Genomic DNA, 17214 nt, shown 5'->3' on the forward strand with positions numbered 1-17214 from the left:
TCTCTGTTCATAAGGTAAGGTGCTTAACCAAATGAGCTATTGAAGCAAACAATCTTAAGTAGGCTACTGTAATTTTCAAAGACTCATAAAATGTCTATGATAAATGATAGGCTATGTTATGAAGTATTTTTTGTGAGCTAAAGATTTAGTTTACTTCAATCTAGGTATGCTAGCTTATGTTACATAAACAGTGTTTAAAAGAAAAATATTCTGAAACCTTAATATTGTGATGTCAAAACTACGAAGATCACAAATACCAACTCAGGCACCACAGATTGACTTTGAAATCCCATCATGGTTTGTATTATTAGCTGGTTTATTTATCTTTGCAACACCGAATTCATTATTTCATTTTATGCAAATGTTGTAAGTTAAGTTATGTTGTTTTTTGCATTAAGCAATAGGCTACATCAAAACTAAAGTTTTACAAATACAAATAATTAGTCACAACCTTTACTGTTGTGAAATCAATTATTTGCTTTATTGATACCTTTTGTGTTGCAAGAATATGATGATCACTTTCCTTAAATGCCAACTTGAATTTTGCTTGGACACTAGTGTTGTAAAGATTTTTTGCCAGAAGTATTTATGGCTTTCATTAATTATCAATATATATTCAATATTCATAAGTCACGTCACATGGGTGCAACCTATTTCGTACCCTGAACACTTCATACCCGCATTTCATACCCATACAACCTATTTCGCACCCTGAACACTTCATACCCTGAAAAGATCGAAAATTTGCTGGTCAGAGTTGCCTCAAACATTTCACGTCTCTCAATGCTAGACTGCAGTTATATCATTATCACTAAATCTAATTAAATTAATTATTAACTCTAATTATTAGAGTTGATTGTAGTGTAATTTGCTAATGTGGACTGATAGGCTACTCTTTGAGCTTTTTTATCGTTAACTATCAGCACCTACAAGTCGCTGATTGAAGTTTTCACAAACATTTCAAAAAGCCGAAGTTGCTGGTCAGAGTTGCCGCAAACATTTCAAAATTAACAAAACTTCACTTTCTCCCCTCAACACTAGACTGCAGTTATATATATTATTGTTGTTTGTCTTACTCTAACTATGTTTTCCTTCTTTCGCTATTCGAAGTGGTGAGAGCCTGGTTGCATTGCCGAGTGGTGAGAACCCTGAAATGACGTTCGAAAGGGCGCCGGTTCGACTACGCTCAAGAGCATGCGACTGTGTCTTTGGCAAGACACTTAAAGGTAGCCCCTCCATTACAAATGTTCACGAGCTGCCACAGTGCAATGATCCATTCACTTCCAACTAACATTTATAGACAAAATTACAAAGAAAAAAATCACACTTATTTTGTGAAACATTTTAAAATGTTTGCGTAAACTCCGACAAAGGCAGATTTTGCTGTCTGGCTTGTTGGGCATTTTCTTTTAAATCATAAAAAAGCGTTTTAAAAGTCATGTAATTTTTACTTTGTGTGGAGTTGCATGTGTTTGAGAGAGAGGTTGCTGATTTTTGTTTTCACTTGTTGAATCAGTTTGTATTCTTGTGGATCCTCCTCTTGCCTCATGGGCCAATCTGACAAATGTTTGACGTACAACCCTCTCATTTTCTTCCCATAATAAAGTAAAATTTTAATGGTTTATCCTAGTACGAACCTTGCACATTTCCTATGCATTTTTTGTAACTTTTTTAAATTTAATTTGGTTTGCAGGGCTGGAGTATGTCCATCAGGGACCCATCTAGATGTCATGAAAGGTGACAAACTGGTTGAGGTTGGTGGTCTTGGTATGCATGTTTTTAAAGTTGTTTATTTCAAGATGCACCAATAGTAATTATAATTTATCACTAGTATTACCGTATATCATGTTGTAATCTTGTTTTTGTCATATCAAAAAGTCATTCTACTGGAAGTTGAAGATTTCGATTAGATGAACGTAATAGAAAGTTCAGTCATTCTTTGTTTTCATTTCCAAGCATATATAATATTTATAAGTGTTGCGAAAGACATAGTCACATATTTATGTCTGTTAAGCCTTGTCGAATCAACGTCCTTTCCAGTGTCAAGCCACAAACTTGATCACCATTCTGGTGTTTATGTGGTTAATGTTTACCACTCTGCAAAAGGGATTTGGAATTAGTGGATTGGATATACACAGTATTTAAAGAGTAACAATTGTACAATTGTATCATTTTTCACAGTTGTATTATTACAATTGTTGCAATCACAGTAACAATTGTATATATCACTTTCACAACATTGACCTTCCAATGCTTTTTCAGAAACTTATTATTGATGAAAAAAAGTGCTACTTTTTTGGTCGCAATGCGGACTCGTGTGATTTCCTGACAGAACATGCATCGTGTTCTCGCGTTCATGCTGCTCTTCTTTACCACAAGCACTTGAAACGGATGTTCATTATAGACTTGGGCAGCAGTGGGTGTTATTTATTAAATAAACTTTAGGTACATTAAATAACTGTGGTGTATACTGTATAGAGCTACTTTACACATATGGCACTGTCTTCCTAGTGCCATCATCTTATAAGTCTGTAGTATATTGGTATTCTTTGTGCTGGTATGGCGAGAAAATTTTAATGTAATTTTAATGTATATTTTCCATATAGGCTGTCAGGGATGGCAAACCACTGATCCCCAGGTCACGAAGTGACTCATCACAAATTTTCAGTGACCCACTTGTTTTTATAAAAATATTTGTAACAAGTCCCACATTATTTTAAGCAAGTACGGTACCGTACTGATTTTCCATGGAGCAGTTTGACTAAGGCCGTTGTAGTGCATTATATGCATTAAAATTAAATTAAAATTTCAAGAAATCATTTTAATTGTTTGTAGTCATGGCGACCTATATACACAGGATAATTTTGAATGGAGGCTGATCTACTACGCTTGATAGCTTTTAAAATTGCTAGTATATATAAGTTGATAGTTTGAGTTCTAGTTTATTGATAGCGTTTGCGCATATATTTTGTGTGATTTTGAGCTACATCTGTGCTGAAAATCCAAAGAGCATCTGGTAACACTGGTATCAGAAAAAAGTGATCCCTCTTTTAACCTGCAATTTGCAGTTTTGTAGCGATTTAATATTTAGTGGCAATTTGGATTCTCAAAATTTTCAAATATATAGATATAAAGCTGATTTAACCTGAGTTAAAAGTCAAAATTACATCGGCCTTGTCATTATAACAGATGGATCGGTATAGTTTGTACAATCAGTGACTGCATGCTTATTGGCTGTTTAGGGTTAATGTGGTGTACTGGTGTGGAAATAAGATTGAAATGAAAATGGGGATATGGCTTTATTGTTTTTGAAATTCACACTTATTATTTCTTACTACGTGGAACTTCCTACCGTGTTGTTTGGTTATTTATTCCATGCAAATCCTTGTTTTCGCACATGAATTTTACACGATCAATGAATCAATCAGAATCGTCTCAGCTCAGGTATGAATGACGCAATTGACGCATGTGTGAAGCTAAAATTTACGCATTCCCAACCATTTCCAACCAACGCATTCCCAAGTGTCATAAGATTTCCAAAGAAGATGCAGCAGCAAATTTCCTATTAATCTTAACATGTAACGAAATGTATGACCCACTTTTGTTATTTAAGAATTAAAGTCTTCTTCTTGACTCATGCAATATAAAAGGATTGCCATCCCTGGTGCATAGCAACATTCTTGCCCTGTAGAGTATCATTGCTATTTTTTGTTGTCAACTCGCCTAAGAAATTATTTCTTTCACTACAATTTATCCAGTTGTTGCTAATGTGAAACATTTTCTTTCATCCAGTGCATGGCTCTTATATTCGCAACCTCCGACTTGAGTCCAAGAAGCCAACCCCAGTTCCATTCGATACGACGTTCCACTTCGGCGCGTCCACTCGTTCCTATGTGTTGAAAGGTAAATTGACCTGTAGAAAACTCTTAAAAATACTTCTTTGCGACATCATTAAGTCACAACTACCGCATTGCTTGGAGCGTTTCGTTTGTTTTATTTTTCGTCGAAAGCTGGTCGTTGTGACGTCATAAGCTCCTTCCTGTTTCAAATGTGGGGTTGGATGTAAAGTTTCCTGCAAACTTGTATCGCTTTTAAAGTCTTCGATATGACTCGTCCTGGAATCAGTGGCTGGACTTCGGATACGTGATGTCAATTATGCAATGATTTTTGTTGAGGTAATCTTGGTTGAAAAATTTTATGAATTGCAAATTATTGAATTGTTAATAATAATTTAATCATTATAATTAATTACAGTTATGATTTAAAATACATTCAACCATCTTATATTAATTCAATTTGTTAGACTTGAAACATTTACATTTACTGCAAAAACATTTCGTTATTCCAGAGCGACCAAACTTGGCACAACGAGAAGACATGAAACAAGATGAAGATGTCACAGTTGATCTTCCTCAGGAAGAAGAGGAGCTTGACGTACGACTATAAGTTTATTGTTGCGTTTGTAACTAGGGATGTAGTTTTAGCAATATTTCTACTGTTACCTATATTACTTTTTAGGTCGATGTAAATGTTTTAATGCCTTTTCAGTTAAGTTCTTTTATGTTTGGGTTTGGGGGGTCTGCTACTATTCGGCGAGTCCGATTCGGCGAGTCCAATTCGGCTAGTCCGATTCGGCGAGTTCCCTATTCGGCGAGAGCCTTTTTTCGGCAAGTGCCCTATTCGGCGAGTTTTTGAAATTTTTGAAAGGAAATTATCGGGTATCGTAGCCTAATTATAATTGCCGTTTTTACATCGTTTTAACATCGCTAAACATTGAAATCGTGCAGAAAGGAATAAAAATAAAATGTTTGAACTACCGTAATAAATTAAAATTCGTTATGTCAGTTCAGTTGTTTTGATTTCTGACCATCATATGAAAACAGGGTCTGCTACTATTCGGAGAGTCCGATTCGGCGATTCCGATTCGGAGAGTTCCCTATTCGGAGACAGCCTTTTTCGGAGAGTTCCCTATTCGGAGATTTTTTGAATTTTATTTTAAAATTATTAGTAATTGTCATTAATTTTAAAAATTATAGATTTACTCTAAACTGCCACTTAGGTTTTAACTTCATCTTTTATAGCAAACGCTATTTGGCAACTGTCTTTTTTAGTTGACACGTTTTCGCTGAGACTTTATCTCATTAACTTCTATTGTTAATCATGAAAACTGTTGTTTTGATTTAAAACACATATTTTGAACGAACCCAGACAACAAAATGCGTCATTTTTACATTGATTCGAACGTCTGCAGACTCAGTCACTTACTTCGGTCACAAGCACGTTTTAACGTTCGTGTTTTGTCGCTTCTACCTTTTTCTCGACCTTTGCTATGTTGACGAGTATGGTTTTTGATATGATGGTCACAAATAAAAACAACTCAACTGAACTGACATGACGAATTTTCATTTAATTGTTCAAACTTTTTATTTCTATTTTCTCTGCACGATTTCAACGTTTAGCGATGTAAAAACGGCAATGATAAATAGGCTAAGATACCCGATAATTTTCTATTTTTTTCTGCACGATTTCAACGTTTAACGATGTAAAAACGGTAATGATAATTAGGTTACGGCACCCGATAATTTTCAAAAAAAAATTCAAAAAATCTCCGAATAGGGAACTCTCCGAAAAAGGCTGTCTCCGAATAGGGAACTCTCCGAATCGGGCCATTCCATGAAAAACAATACACGTCAACATAGCAAAGGTAGAAGCGACAAAACGCGAACGTTAAAACGTGCTTGTGACCGAAGTAAGTTATTGAGTTGAAAGAAATTTGGCACGGTCGCAATGCCTTCAGAAAAATTTAAGATATGAAGGGAAACTAAAAAAAAGAAAATGTTACAAAAAAAAAAATCATGTTTATGTCTATAAGTTAGTACTTTTAACTATTCAAAAACTAACTTATACAGATATAAACATGATTTTTTTGTTTGTAACATTTTCTTTTTTTTATTTTCCCTTCATATCTTAAATTTTTCTGAAGGTGTTGCAACCGTGCCAAATTTCTTTCAACTCAATAACTTACTTCGGTCACAAGCACGTTTTAACATTCGCGTTTTGTCGTTTCTACCTTAAAAACAACTGAACTGACATGACGAATTTGAGCACGTTTTAGCGTTCGCGTTTTGTCGCTTCTACCTTTGCTATGTTGACGTGTATTGTTTTTCATATGATGGTCAGAAATAAAAACAACTGAACTGACATAACGAATTTTAATTTAATAATTGATTGAGTTTCGCTTTTAGCAGCATGATCGTTGCTTACTTCACAGTGTAGGTTCTAACGATCTGTTTAAGCCTGATACTGCGAATTAGTTGTGGTAATATCGAATTATACGAGCTTTCGGAACACAGTTCCCTAGTCATTTGCTATGACAAATGGTGTTGAACTCAGTGAGTGCTTCTTTCATGTGGCTCTTTGGTTTAGCTTGAGGCTGCCGGCTGTTGAGTTTTTGTGCTGTTAGGCGTTATTGCTGTGAGGTTTTGTTGAATCAGTTGTTAGTAGATTATGTGACGTAGTTCTTCCCTTTCGGCACGGTTGTTGATTTTTGGATTTTGCCTGCTGATGAATATGGCCTCTTTGAAACGTAATTGTACCGCGTCATTTTCTCTGGCAATAATTTTAAATTCAAAGTCGGCGTGGCACTGTTGTTGATGATCAAAGACCGAACTTTTATCTGAGCTAAGGTGTGCTTTGATGCATGAGTGGAGTGGGCGGATCGTGCTGCCTATATAGCTTTTCCTGCATTTTTTGCATGTGATCTTGTAGACACAGTTCTTGGTGGTACACATGTCGTCGTTCCGTAGTTGGCAGTTTTGCAGCCGGCAAGGTTCGGATTTTTGTGGTTTTTTAAGTGCGTTTCGGAGAGTTCGTGAGTGTCGATAGAGGCGGACTGGCAAGTCCAGGTCTTTGAAGACTTTCTTTATTTTACGATCCGCGTCGTCGCTCATATAAGGAAATTCGAAATGTATTGGGCTGTATGGTGTCTGAGGTGGGGGTTGTCTGCTTTGTCGGTGTCGTCGTCGTCTGGTTGGTTGCATAAGAAAGTCCTTTGGGTATCCGTTTTCCCTGATTGTCTTCTCAAATTCCGTCAGGTGTGGTGTTGCTTTATTGGGCGAGGAACATCTATCTTTTCTTCTCTGTATTTCGTTTAAGAGCATGGTCTTCTTACTGCTTGTGGGTAGGGCCGAGTCGAAGTGTGGGAGTAGTTTTGCCCTTGCTTTTTTCTGGTAGAACTCGTGGTGGACTGTGCCGTCTTTGTCGATTTTTATGGTGAAGTCCAGAAGTGAGATGGTGTTGTCTGCTGTTGGTAATTCTATTTCAAAGTTGATGGTTTGGTTGAGAGCATTTTGGATGGCTAAGGCTTCCTTATTGTTGGCTGTCAGCAAGAATGTGTCGTCAACGTATCGTCTGTAGAGAGTGAGGTTTGTCTGGTTCCGCAATGTCTGCTTTTCAAGGGTGTTCATGAAGAGGATGACGAGGACTCCAGATGTGGCGTTTCCCATTGGTAGACCGTCAACTTGGCTATAGAACTTCTCCTTGAAGTTTTAATTTAATAGTTCAAACATTTTATTTTTATTCCTTTCTGCACGTTTTCAACGTTTAGCGACGTTAAAACGATGTGATAACAGTTAGGCTACGGTACCCGATAATTCCCTTTCAAAAATAAAATTTCAAAAACTCGCCGAATAGGGAACTCGCCGAATCGGATTAGCTGAATCGGACTCGCCGAAACGGGCCATTCCGGGGTTTGGAATCACACTGGTTCATGACTATGACTGTTATTAAAAGCAAAAAAAACACAAATGCGTTTTTATTTCGATAAAGGGAATCATTAAAGACGTTGACTTGAAAAGATTGCGCTATAAAAACAATGCAACCCACACCGTTCAAAATGTAGGCAAAGCCTCCTGACGTTGAATCAATGTAAAAACGATAAACTAATTTTTTTATCTTGTCTGACTATGTTTTTGTTCATATCAGCGTGATGTCACTACTTCAAAAGATAATCGATTTTATCATCGTTGAGTGTTGAAAAATACTCAGTGCTAAATATTACCGAATTTTCTTTTGACAAACGTTGTAGTAACTATCGGCGATGGCGACCTATCTATAGATTGCTGTGGTATCGGTCAAATTTTGCCGAATAATAATTCATTTGATTTTAAGGTGACGAATCTTCTTCAATTTGTAGTTGTTCATGGTTTACTTTTCAGCTCTTTGGTTTTGCTTTCTGTAAATACATGTTGTCATGCAGTGACGTCATACTAATGTAATGATGACGTGTAAACTTTAGAACCTGACTGAGTTCAACACCGCTCACAACAAGAGGATGTCTACTCTTCCTGTGGAGGAGCCTCCAACCAAGCTGATGAGGAGGAAGAGGAAGTCAGTGATCTTCTCGGAAGATGAAGAAGTTATAAACCCTGAAGATGTGGATTCCAGTGTCGGGAGGTTCAGGAACATGGTGGCTGTTGAAATCATCCCAAATAAAGTGAGGATTGTGATCAACTGTTGTTTCAGGTTTCATCACTAGGTCTCTGTGGTCCGTGACGCGACAATTTATCGATCGACAGTTTATCGGACGACGAATCTCCCGAAACAAGTTTTATCTAGGTTTAGGGTTAGTCGTTCGATTAATTTTCGTTTGATAAACTGTCGTAGTACCCTGTGGTCAATGCTTTCCTGAGTTTCTTAACAGCAGTACCTGGGAATAGCGTCAGTGTTAAAGCTTTCTTGTCAATAAATTATATATATATAATTCCATGTAATACAATTTAGTTCTAGTTTTTCTTTTTCAAGTTATGTCGATCGAAAACGAAATTTGCACTTACGTTGTTAGACAAACAACAATGCTCTCGGTTTTTGAAGATTCTATAGGCTGGGAAGGTATAGCGGCAAATTTGATTTCTAGTAATGAAAAAGCAGGGAATTTTCCTTGCACCGTCTCAGTCAACATTAAATTTTCCAACGAGTTGCTTCTTGTTATTTGTTCGAAATATCTTAATTTTCTGAGGTTAATATTGTTAATCAGACTTCAGTCATCGTCTATTTGTTGGGTAGTAAATTAATTTTTATGCATGTCCAAACTTCACATCCATACCTGGCAATTGGGAATACGAGAGTTCGCAGTAATTTTAACTTTGTGTTCTTATCAATTAACCTATGTTTCCACACCGTTGTAAGTGATGTCACAGCTGTTTTTGCCATTGCAATTCGGCTTCTAATTTCCGTGCTATCATCATAAGTGTCAGTTATGACACTGCAGATAGCGGAAACTACTTCCATTTTCAACAGCATTTCCACCAATGTATAAGACAAATTTTATCTTTTTTAATTATGGCCATCACTTATGTTTTTGTGGTATTTAAATACAAACCATATTTTTCACTTCTTGATTTGACACTCTTCAAAAGTTTTTGCAGTTCCGCTACACTTCCACCGACTCATATTTGCTGCTTAGTTACCAGTTACCACAAATAAAAAAAATTCCAACATATATCCCTGACAATCTCGTTTACTAATTCACTCTGGCTTCTCCACACAGCATAAAATTTTCGCCTTTTACTAAAAATTTCCTTGAGAAGGAGCACTACAATGAGTCTTTACTTATTTTTCAACCTTGTTTTGGCAAGATTTTTCTTTACTAATTACAATCTGACAAGAAGTGTTTGCATTTTATTTTCATTGGGATGGTGCCTATCTTCGATATCGGCTAGTGGTGTTCCTAATTATCTTTCAGCGATCACTTATTTCAGTTCGTTTCTAAGTCCTTTCGTAGGTTGATTCGCAATTGGTAATGCGCGGTTTTACGTCTTTTGTTCCTCGTATTTCCAGGGTTGGACGTCGGTAAATTTCGATCCGGTTTGATGGCGGCTTTACCAGGAACTCCTATTTTGAACATTGACCGCCACAAGGTTCCCCTTTCGGAGGTCGCTATCGCATACCTCTTCTTTGGTCGTCCACGTGAATTACGCCTTTTTACTTCCAGCCATTAAACCTTCTTAGGCCAGGAGTCCTCTTCCATTCATTGCACGCGGCGTACCATCAGAGTCCTCTCTACCGTACGATCTCTTCTACTTGGTGGATGCCAAGCCTTCTTCCTAATTCATCACTTATTACTCTATCCTCCAGCCGCTTTGAGCATATCTACCTCACCATAGCGTTGTCATTACGAAAGGATTTATAGCACCCATCGCCACCACAAGTTGATGTTTTGTTTATGTTTTGTGTGATAATCTTAAATGATCGTTTCTTGCAAGAGAACACTAATTGTGACGACACTGTTGCTGCAGCGTCATCGCGGGGAATCCACAGGGCTCGTATCAGCCAATCAGGAAGTGAAGAAGCACGTGCAGGAATTCTACAACCAAGGCCTCTACGAGAACCTGGAAGGTGAAGTTGGGACGTGTCTAACCTAATTGTGGGAAACGCGTGTTTTATGCTTCATTCAAACACTATACTTACCGCCGTATTGAGAGTAAAACAACAACTCTTCTTATATTAAACCTATTGTTCAAGAAAGTATTACAATTTAAACTTGATTTCATCAATAAGTTCTTTTTTATCACAAAAAAATCAATGGGAATTGCTGCAAGGTTGATTTTGCTTTCTGAATGTTCCTCGCATACAACGAGTTTCTGAACATTCAGTTTCTAACTTGTTCAACAGGAAATTCCAGTCCCGGAAAAGAGCGTGGCACTGGAGCTTCGGAGTTTTAACTGTTTAAAGTTTTGAACTTCTAGTGCTTTTCAGCTCTGAATATTTTGTATATTCGAAGTAAAATTAAAACTTAATTGTGACATTTCATCTACAGAAAAGAAATCAAGCATGGAAACTGTTTCGTCACGCATCAATAGTTTTGTCCCGAACCTTGCTCCTGACGTTGAAGCGGAGACTTCTGTGAGTTCATCAAACTTAAGTTTCGATAGTCCATTGATACGTCATAATGTTTTCATAGTGCTGCTTATCGCGTTCTTTGTACATTTACTAAAATCTACGACCTAAAGTTGTTATGTTGATTGAACAAATTTCCTTCAAATTGAGAACTTTTGTATGCATGGTTTATAGTGCAAAGGTGCCCAAAGTGTAACCCGTCACTACAAAACCCTGGGTATCCCTGGTTCAGGGGTGTTTGAGTCACTTTCCCCTCCGCCGAGCTTGGTGGTTGCACTGCAGAGTTGTCGCCTGCAAACCAATTCTGTTACATCGGAAGCAGAAATGGAATTTTTGTTTTGGACACTTCTTAGTTATACAATCTCCATGTTATACTTTTGCTGTACTTTTAATCATGAATTCAGAACTTACAAATTGTTTCAACACCACGTTGTTCGATCTCACCAGTTTTCGTTGTTTCGAAGAAATAGTTAAATAGCAACTAAACTAACATTAAATAAACTTTTACTTCATTTTTATTCCCCAGGTCCCCATCAAGACGTCACTCAGCGTTAACCGACCGGAAGTGACGACAGAGACCGTCAAGGAAGTACGAACCCGCAAGAAATACATGAAGGAGGCCTGGCCTGGCAAGCGACCGGCTCCTGCACTACTCGTGTGACGTCATAATGTCGATGGAGCGTGACGAGGCTGACGGCCTCTACCATGAGCTGCTATTGTTGAATGAAAGACAATGAAGGGCGCGACTGAGCGATGTTTATCTCTTGCTGCCCTTCAGTTGTGGCACTTCCCGCATTAACGATTCTAATTGTTGCCGCACAATACAAACGACCGACCATCGACTCTCGGATTTGTCTGGCAGGCTTCGTCATTACAAAATGAAGTTTGTCATCGACCGTTTGTGACTTACGTCCTTGGTTGCTAATGACCACGTCCTGTTTATTGTCCAGCAACGTCGTTTGCAGATGGTGTTGATGTTCATATAATAAAAGATAGCTTTTTACTCTCAATGCTAACTGCTTGTCAGTCTGTTACGGATTACTGGAGCTCCTGATAGGGTACTGGGTAGGCTAGGAGCTTCATGTGCACGGTGTTCAGCATTTTATTTGGGGAGCCCAGCTAACACCTGGCTGTGTTGTTACCGTAGGTGTTGTAGGCAAAGTAAATAGGCGCACAAGTAATCGGTGTAAGCTAGCGGACAGTCAACATACAACCAGAAATGGGAGTCATAACATGAAATCTCTCCATTTTTAGTATAGGCCTAATCTCTGCTCTTCTTCTTGCCATAGAAGTCCAATTGCAGCTGGCTATAGCTCTAAGTTTAATGGCTAGAACAATTTTCAAGCTTTTGACATTGTTGGTGTCCACCAATCTGTTAACTAGGCTACATGTCCAGCATGGCAGCCCCGTTAGCTCAGTGGTTACGCGCCGGCTCAAGATCACGCGGCGCAAGTTCGACTCTCGGAGTGTGCGTTTGAGCAAGACACTTTTAGGACTGCTCTTCATTCAGCGGCACCTAGTGAATGGAATAATTACCCGGCAACAACACATCAACAATCGGAAAACTTCACTCTGCCAAGCTTGGTAACCGGCCCTGCGTCAAGAGCCTCTACAAGTATGCGAAACTACCAAGAATAACCTATTAAGGCTTTGTCAGTCCGAGGATAAAGATTCAAAGCCAAACAACCATAGCAGAACACAGGACCATGTTGGCGTTGCTGTAAATCAACTAAACATGTAAAATGAAACCTATCTTTGAAAATAAATTGTCGTGTGCAAAGTATAAAACTAGAAAAAAGGGGGATTTGGATGATATCAATCAACAAAAAACTTAAATAAGAGCAAAGAAGGAAAGTGATGGCATGAGTCATGAAGAGTCAAATTCTACACGCACCACTGCACAGTTTACAATCAGCATAAAACCAATTTAAATACGCCAAACAAGCACTAAGTTTTTGTAAAAAAAAATTATATTTAATATAAAAAAATGTTTAAATAAAAAAAGTAATTTATATTTAATTAAATTTTTTAATTGTTTTTAAAGTGCTTGTTTGGCGTATTTTAATTGGTTTCATGCTTATTGTAAACTGTACAATGAGTCAATGACCGAAACCGTTGTTATTTGAAACAAAAACAGATGGACCCGTTTTCAATAAACAAGCTTTTTTATAGAAAAATACAGTCTTTTAGAAAAATATCATTTGAAATATGAGTAAAAATGAAATTTGATCAATCGCACAAGTTTCTTTGATAAATCAACTATTGATTGATTGAACAAAAATGGGAAAAACCAACTGAAAAAGGTGATCTGGTACTATGACCCTTCCTCAAATGGGCGATCTACCTAATACAGAAAGCAATATCACTAAGAAAATAAATCAATAGCTTTTTTCCTTGGTCTGAACCTTAAAACATTTGACCAGGCTAACACACACAATAGTATTTCAATAAGATAAATTTATGTTATGGAACCGGTTTTCTTCCATTAAGAATCGTCAGCATAACTGAGTCGAAATAAAAATTAGCCTACATCAATAGATGTCAGCACAACTGAGTCGAAATAAGAATTAGCCTACAATATCAATAGATGTCAGCATAAATGGACCAGAAACAAACGAAAAATTACAAATTAATTAAATAAATAAAACTGTTCATGACCTCCAATCCTTCATATTCATTTCTTTATTTCTGCCTTTTCTTCTCTTCATAGTTTAAGCAAAACGCAACTATCGAATATTGTAATTTCAATTTGACTTAGTTTGAGCAAGTATAATGGCAAACATTTGGCATGGCAAACATTTTCAAGTGTTTGCCATTATACTTGCTCAAGCTAAGTCAAATTGAAATTACAATATTCGATAGTTGCGTTTTGCTTAAACTATAAAGAGAAGAAAAGGCAGAAATAAAGAAATGAATATGAAGGATTGGAGGTCATGAACAGTTTTATTTATTTAATTAATTTGTAATTTTTCGTTTGTTTTTGGTCCATTTATGCTGACATCTATTGATATTGTAGGCTAATTCTTATTTCGACTCAGTTGTGCTGACATCTATTGATGTAGGCTAATTTTTATTTCGACTCAGTTATGCTGACGATTCCTAATGGAAGAAAACCGGTTCCATAACATAAATTTATCTTATTGAAATACTATTGTGTGTGTTAGCCTGGTCAAATGTTTTAAGGTTCAGACCAAGGAAAAAAAGCTATTGATTTATTTTCTTATTGATTGATTGAAGTTTGGGAAATTCACCGGTGACCATCTGGCAGCACCGTTTTCAACTTGCTTCAACAACACGTCACCAATGTCCTGGGACCTGGACTATCACCTTAGGAAAAATGGATGTCAGGGTTGTAATATTGCTAGTGCTTTACTTATTTTAAATACAATAGGCTACTTGGTTAGTAGGCTACCGTACTTGGTTATTATTGCACAGTTTTCATGTATGTTGCTTACAGTATAAACTTGAAGTACAGAGGTCAGAGCTGAAGCCAATGCCAACTTGAAAACAAAAAATACTTAAGGTGTGCTATAGCTACTAAATTTAACAGTGAAAATTCATCCCTTGAAGTAATGAAATTTTTGCTAAAGAGCAATTTTTCTCGGTTGAACACCATTGGTTCAGACTGAATGTACAGAGCTTCATGCTTGTTTATCTTTTATTATGGCTGAGCCTAGAATCTAAGTCACTCAATGTATTGGAATGCTCATTTTTGATGTAAAAGCTATAGAGTTGCATTATTATAGCTTCTTTTTATGAAGTGTTGTTTTTTCAGATTTGGTGTGCCAGTTAACTAAATTGGAAAAACATGCAGAGCATAACTCAAATTATATTTTGTTTTGTTCTTTTTGAATTGTGCTACTCAGTTAAGCTTGAACTTGAAGATGTGACAGTTGGATCAACAATGAAACTTTTAAATAAAGGATACGGTGTTCGTTTACATTCTCACGATATAAAATATGGCTCTGGAAGTGGTCAACAATCTGTCACTGGGATGAACTCAGAAGTGGATGCTAATAGCTACTGGCAAGTACGCAGCCCAACTGATAAAGTCTATGAGAGGGGTTCACCAATAAAATGTGGCCAAGCTGTTAGATTAACTCACATCCAAACATCTACTAATCTTCACAGTCATCATGTGAACTCTCCTCTGTCTAATGAACAAGAAGTAAGCGCTTATGGATCAGACGGAGAAGGTGACCATCTTGATGATTGGATTGTTGTTTGTAATGGGAAGTTTTGGAGTCGGGACCAATATGTTCGCTTCCAGCATAAGGAAACCAAAGCTTACTTGGGATGTTCAGGAAGAACCTACAGTCGGCCAATCCATGGACAATATGAGGTTATGGCATCTTATAGTTCAGAGGGAAATGCAGGAAAATACTGGAAAGCGATGGAAGGCGTGTTTGTAATGCCCAATGACAATATGCAGTTATAAAATTACTACTGCAGCATTCATGCGATAGAAAACGATAACTTTTTAATGCGAAGGAAAATAATTTAAGTGCAGTTGTGGTTCCAACTATTGCACAAATCACATGATTGTTTGCTTATTGACTTTTGTTTATATTTTTCTAACCACTGCATATAGTGTGCTGACAATAAATTTTAGTAGCATGTTTTCAATAATATTAGGAAATTTGTGACATATTGAAGTGAATTGTGATATCTCTCCTTGATAATATAGTTTTCATTCAAAATGTTTTTTTATTGATGTTGTTTACAACTAATAATCGAGCTTCACATCTCATAATATCACTCTAAGATTATAAGCAAGACCTTTATAAGGTTTTATTTTAAAGATACAGTACCATGCTGTATGTGGTGTGGAATGTCCTTTGGCTTGAACCAAAGATAATGACCTGAGATACGGCTGCTAGGAGTTACAGGGTAATTACTTTTTCACCCTTAAGTATAGCTTGTGAAGCAAATTTTCTAAAGATACACAGAGGTTTGAGTATATACTTATAAAAGGATTACGGAAATACGGCTAATGATAAAACGTATTATTTTGAATGTATTTTTAGCCTTCTGTCGCACAAACAATATAATGTTTAACATTATTCCTATGTAATTGCTTTCATCTGTCCACTTGCAGATATAAAGGCAAAAATAATTATATGTTTTACATCGGAACAGGGTGCTGAGAAACAGACCTCAGACCACATCATCAAGCCACCTAACGGAGTGGAAGGTCTGCGTGTCATGGATAATGAAACCAAAGACTGGCTGCTCTCTAGTAGCCTTCCAGTGTAGTCCGGGAACATCGTGAATCTGGGTTGGTAAAAGGATAGACCCTCGCCCCAGAGGCTCACACGACGACGACCGGACATACTTACTAGTTCATAGCGCAACAGATATATTTCATTTGCCTTACGTAATCTTGTTGTGGTAGAAAAGATTTCATTTGATGTGAAGAAATTGCGTTCTCACACAATGAAATCTGAGTTACTCCACTTTGGTGTTTCAGTCTATTTGGATTTCAATGAGTTTTCTCAGCGTTGACGTTGTGCATTTTGTCATTGTAACTGCTGTTTTAAATTGTGCACATAATGTGCTACTGTTGAGGTAACTGATGTGCCAGTATTTGTGGTTTCTCGTTGATGGTTTGCCAACCTTGGCCATAGCGTTAGAATACAACAATATCTGGTTATCTTGCCCTTCATTAAAAAAACATAAACCACAAAATGGTTTCCTACAATCCATTTCGTCATAATCACTATGAATGTTGAGTGTGAATCATGAAAACGTTGATTGTTGAATCACGTTCTACTGTGAACAATAACTACCGGGATGCCATTTGATGTGTTGTTTATGACGCAAGCAAAGATTTCTTCACTTTTACAATGAAAGAATAAAGCCACGTTCGCTGTACACCGAGTTTTGGTTTGGACTTCGTTTGGATTTATAAATTACAAAATAGTATTTTCGGGATGAAGAGCATGATTCTTTGTCATAAAATGGATGATGAAAATAGTATTCCATTGTCTCCCCCAGGAACACCACTAGATGCGTTATTTGTCTTGTCTAACGTTATTTGAAATTAAGTACCAAATGCAAATGTTTTTTTACCATATGCAAAAGAATTTATTTTGTCCAGCGTAGACCTAACATCTACAGAAATTCAGCGTTGCGGCTACTGTCGGGGCCGTTGAGAGGATAATTTGGGCCCGTAGGCTACCAATGAGCTCCAAATTCAGACTCTTCTAAAAAAAACGCACCATATCCAACGAATGCGTGGTTTCCTCGCTTGTTCCCGGGTCCAAAAGTACCCTTTGGACCCCGTCAACGTTATTGTCATTACAATCGATATGTCAA

The 17214-nt window shown here is 37.1% G+C and overlaps 1 protein-coding gene, 1 non-coding gene and 1 pseudogene across 2 annotated transcripts; all 3 read left to right on the forward strand.

Annotated features, from left to right (window-relative positions):
* Positions 1–162: 162 nt before the first annotated feature.
* On the forward strand, positions 163–11899 carry LOC145764845 (nuclear inhibitor of protein phosphatase 1-like). Its single transcript, XM_082576530.1, has 9 exons — positions 163–297; positions 1694–1754; positions 2263–2416; positions 3793–3903; positions 4349–4434; positions 8297–8494; positions 10296–10395; positions 10817–10902; positions 11423–11899. The coding sequence occupies exons 1-9, from the start codon at positions 230–232 to the stop codon at positions 11555–11557; spliced, it is 999 nt and encodes a 332-aa protein (XP_082432656.1). The 5' UTR covers positions 163–229; the 3' UTR covers positions 11558–11899.
* LOC145765756 (U5 spliceosomal RNA) lies at positions 9526–9638 on the forward strand. Its single transcript, XR_014288632.1, has one exon. It is a non-coding gene; the product is annotated as a U5 spliceosomal RNA (small nuclear RNA).
* Positions 11900–14676: 2777 nt separating the features above from the next.
* Positions 14677–16771, forward strand: LOC145764677 (stromal cell-derived factor 2 pseudogene; annotated as a pseudogene).
* Positions 16772–17214: the final 443 nt, after the last annotated feature.

The sequence above is a fragment of the Aplidium turbinatum genome, chromosome 2, assembly GCF_918807975.1.
Source record: "Aplidium turbinatum chromosome 2, kaAplTurb1.1, whole genome shotgun sequence".
Taxonomy (NCBI): domain Eukaryota; kingdom Metazoa; phylum Chordata; class Ascidiacea; order Aplousobranchia; family Polyclinidae; genus Aplidium; species Aplidium turbinatum.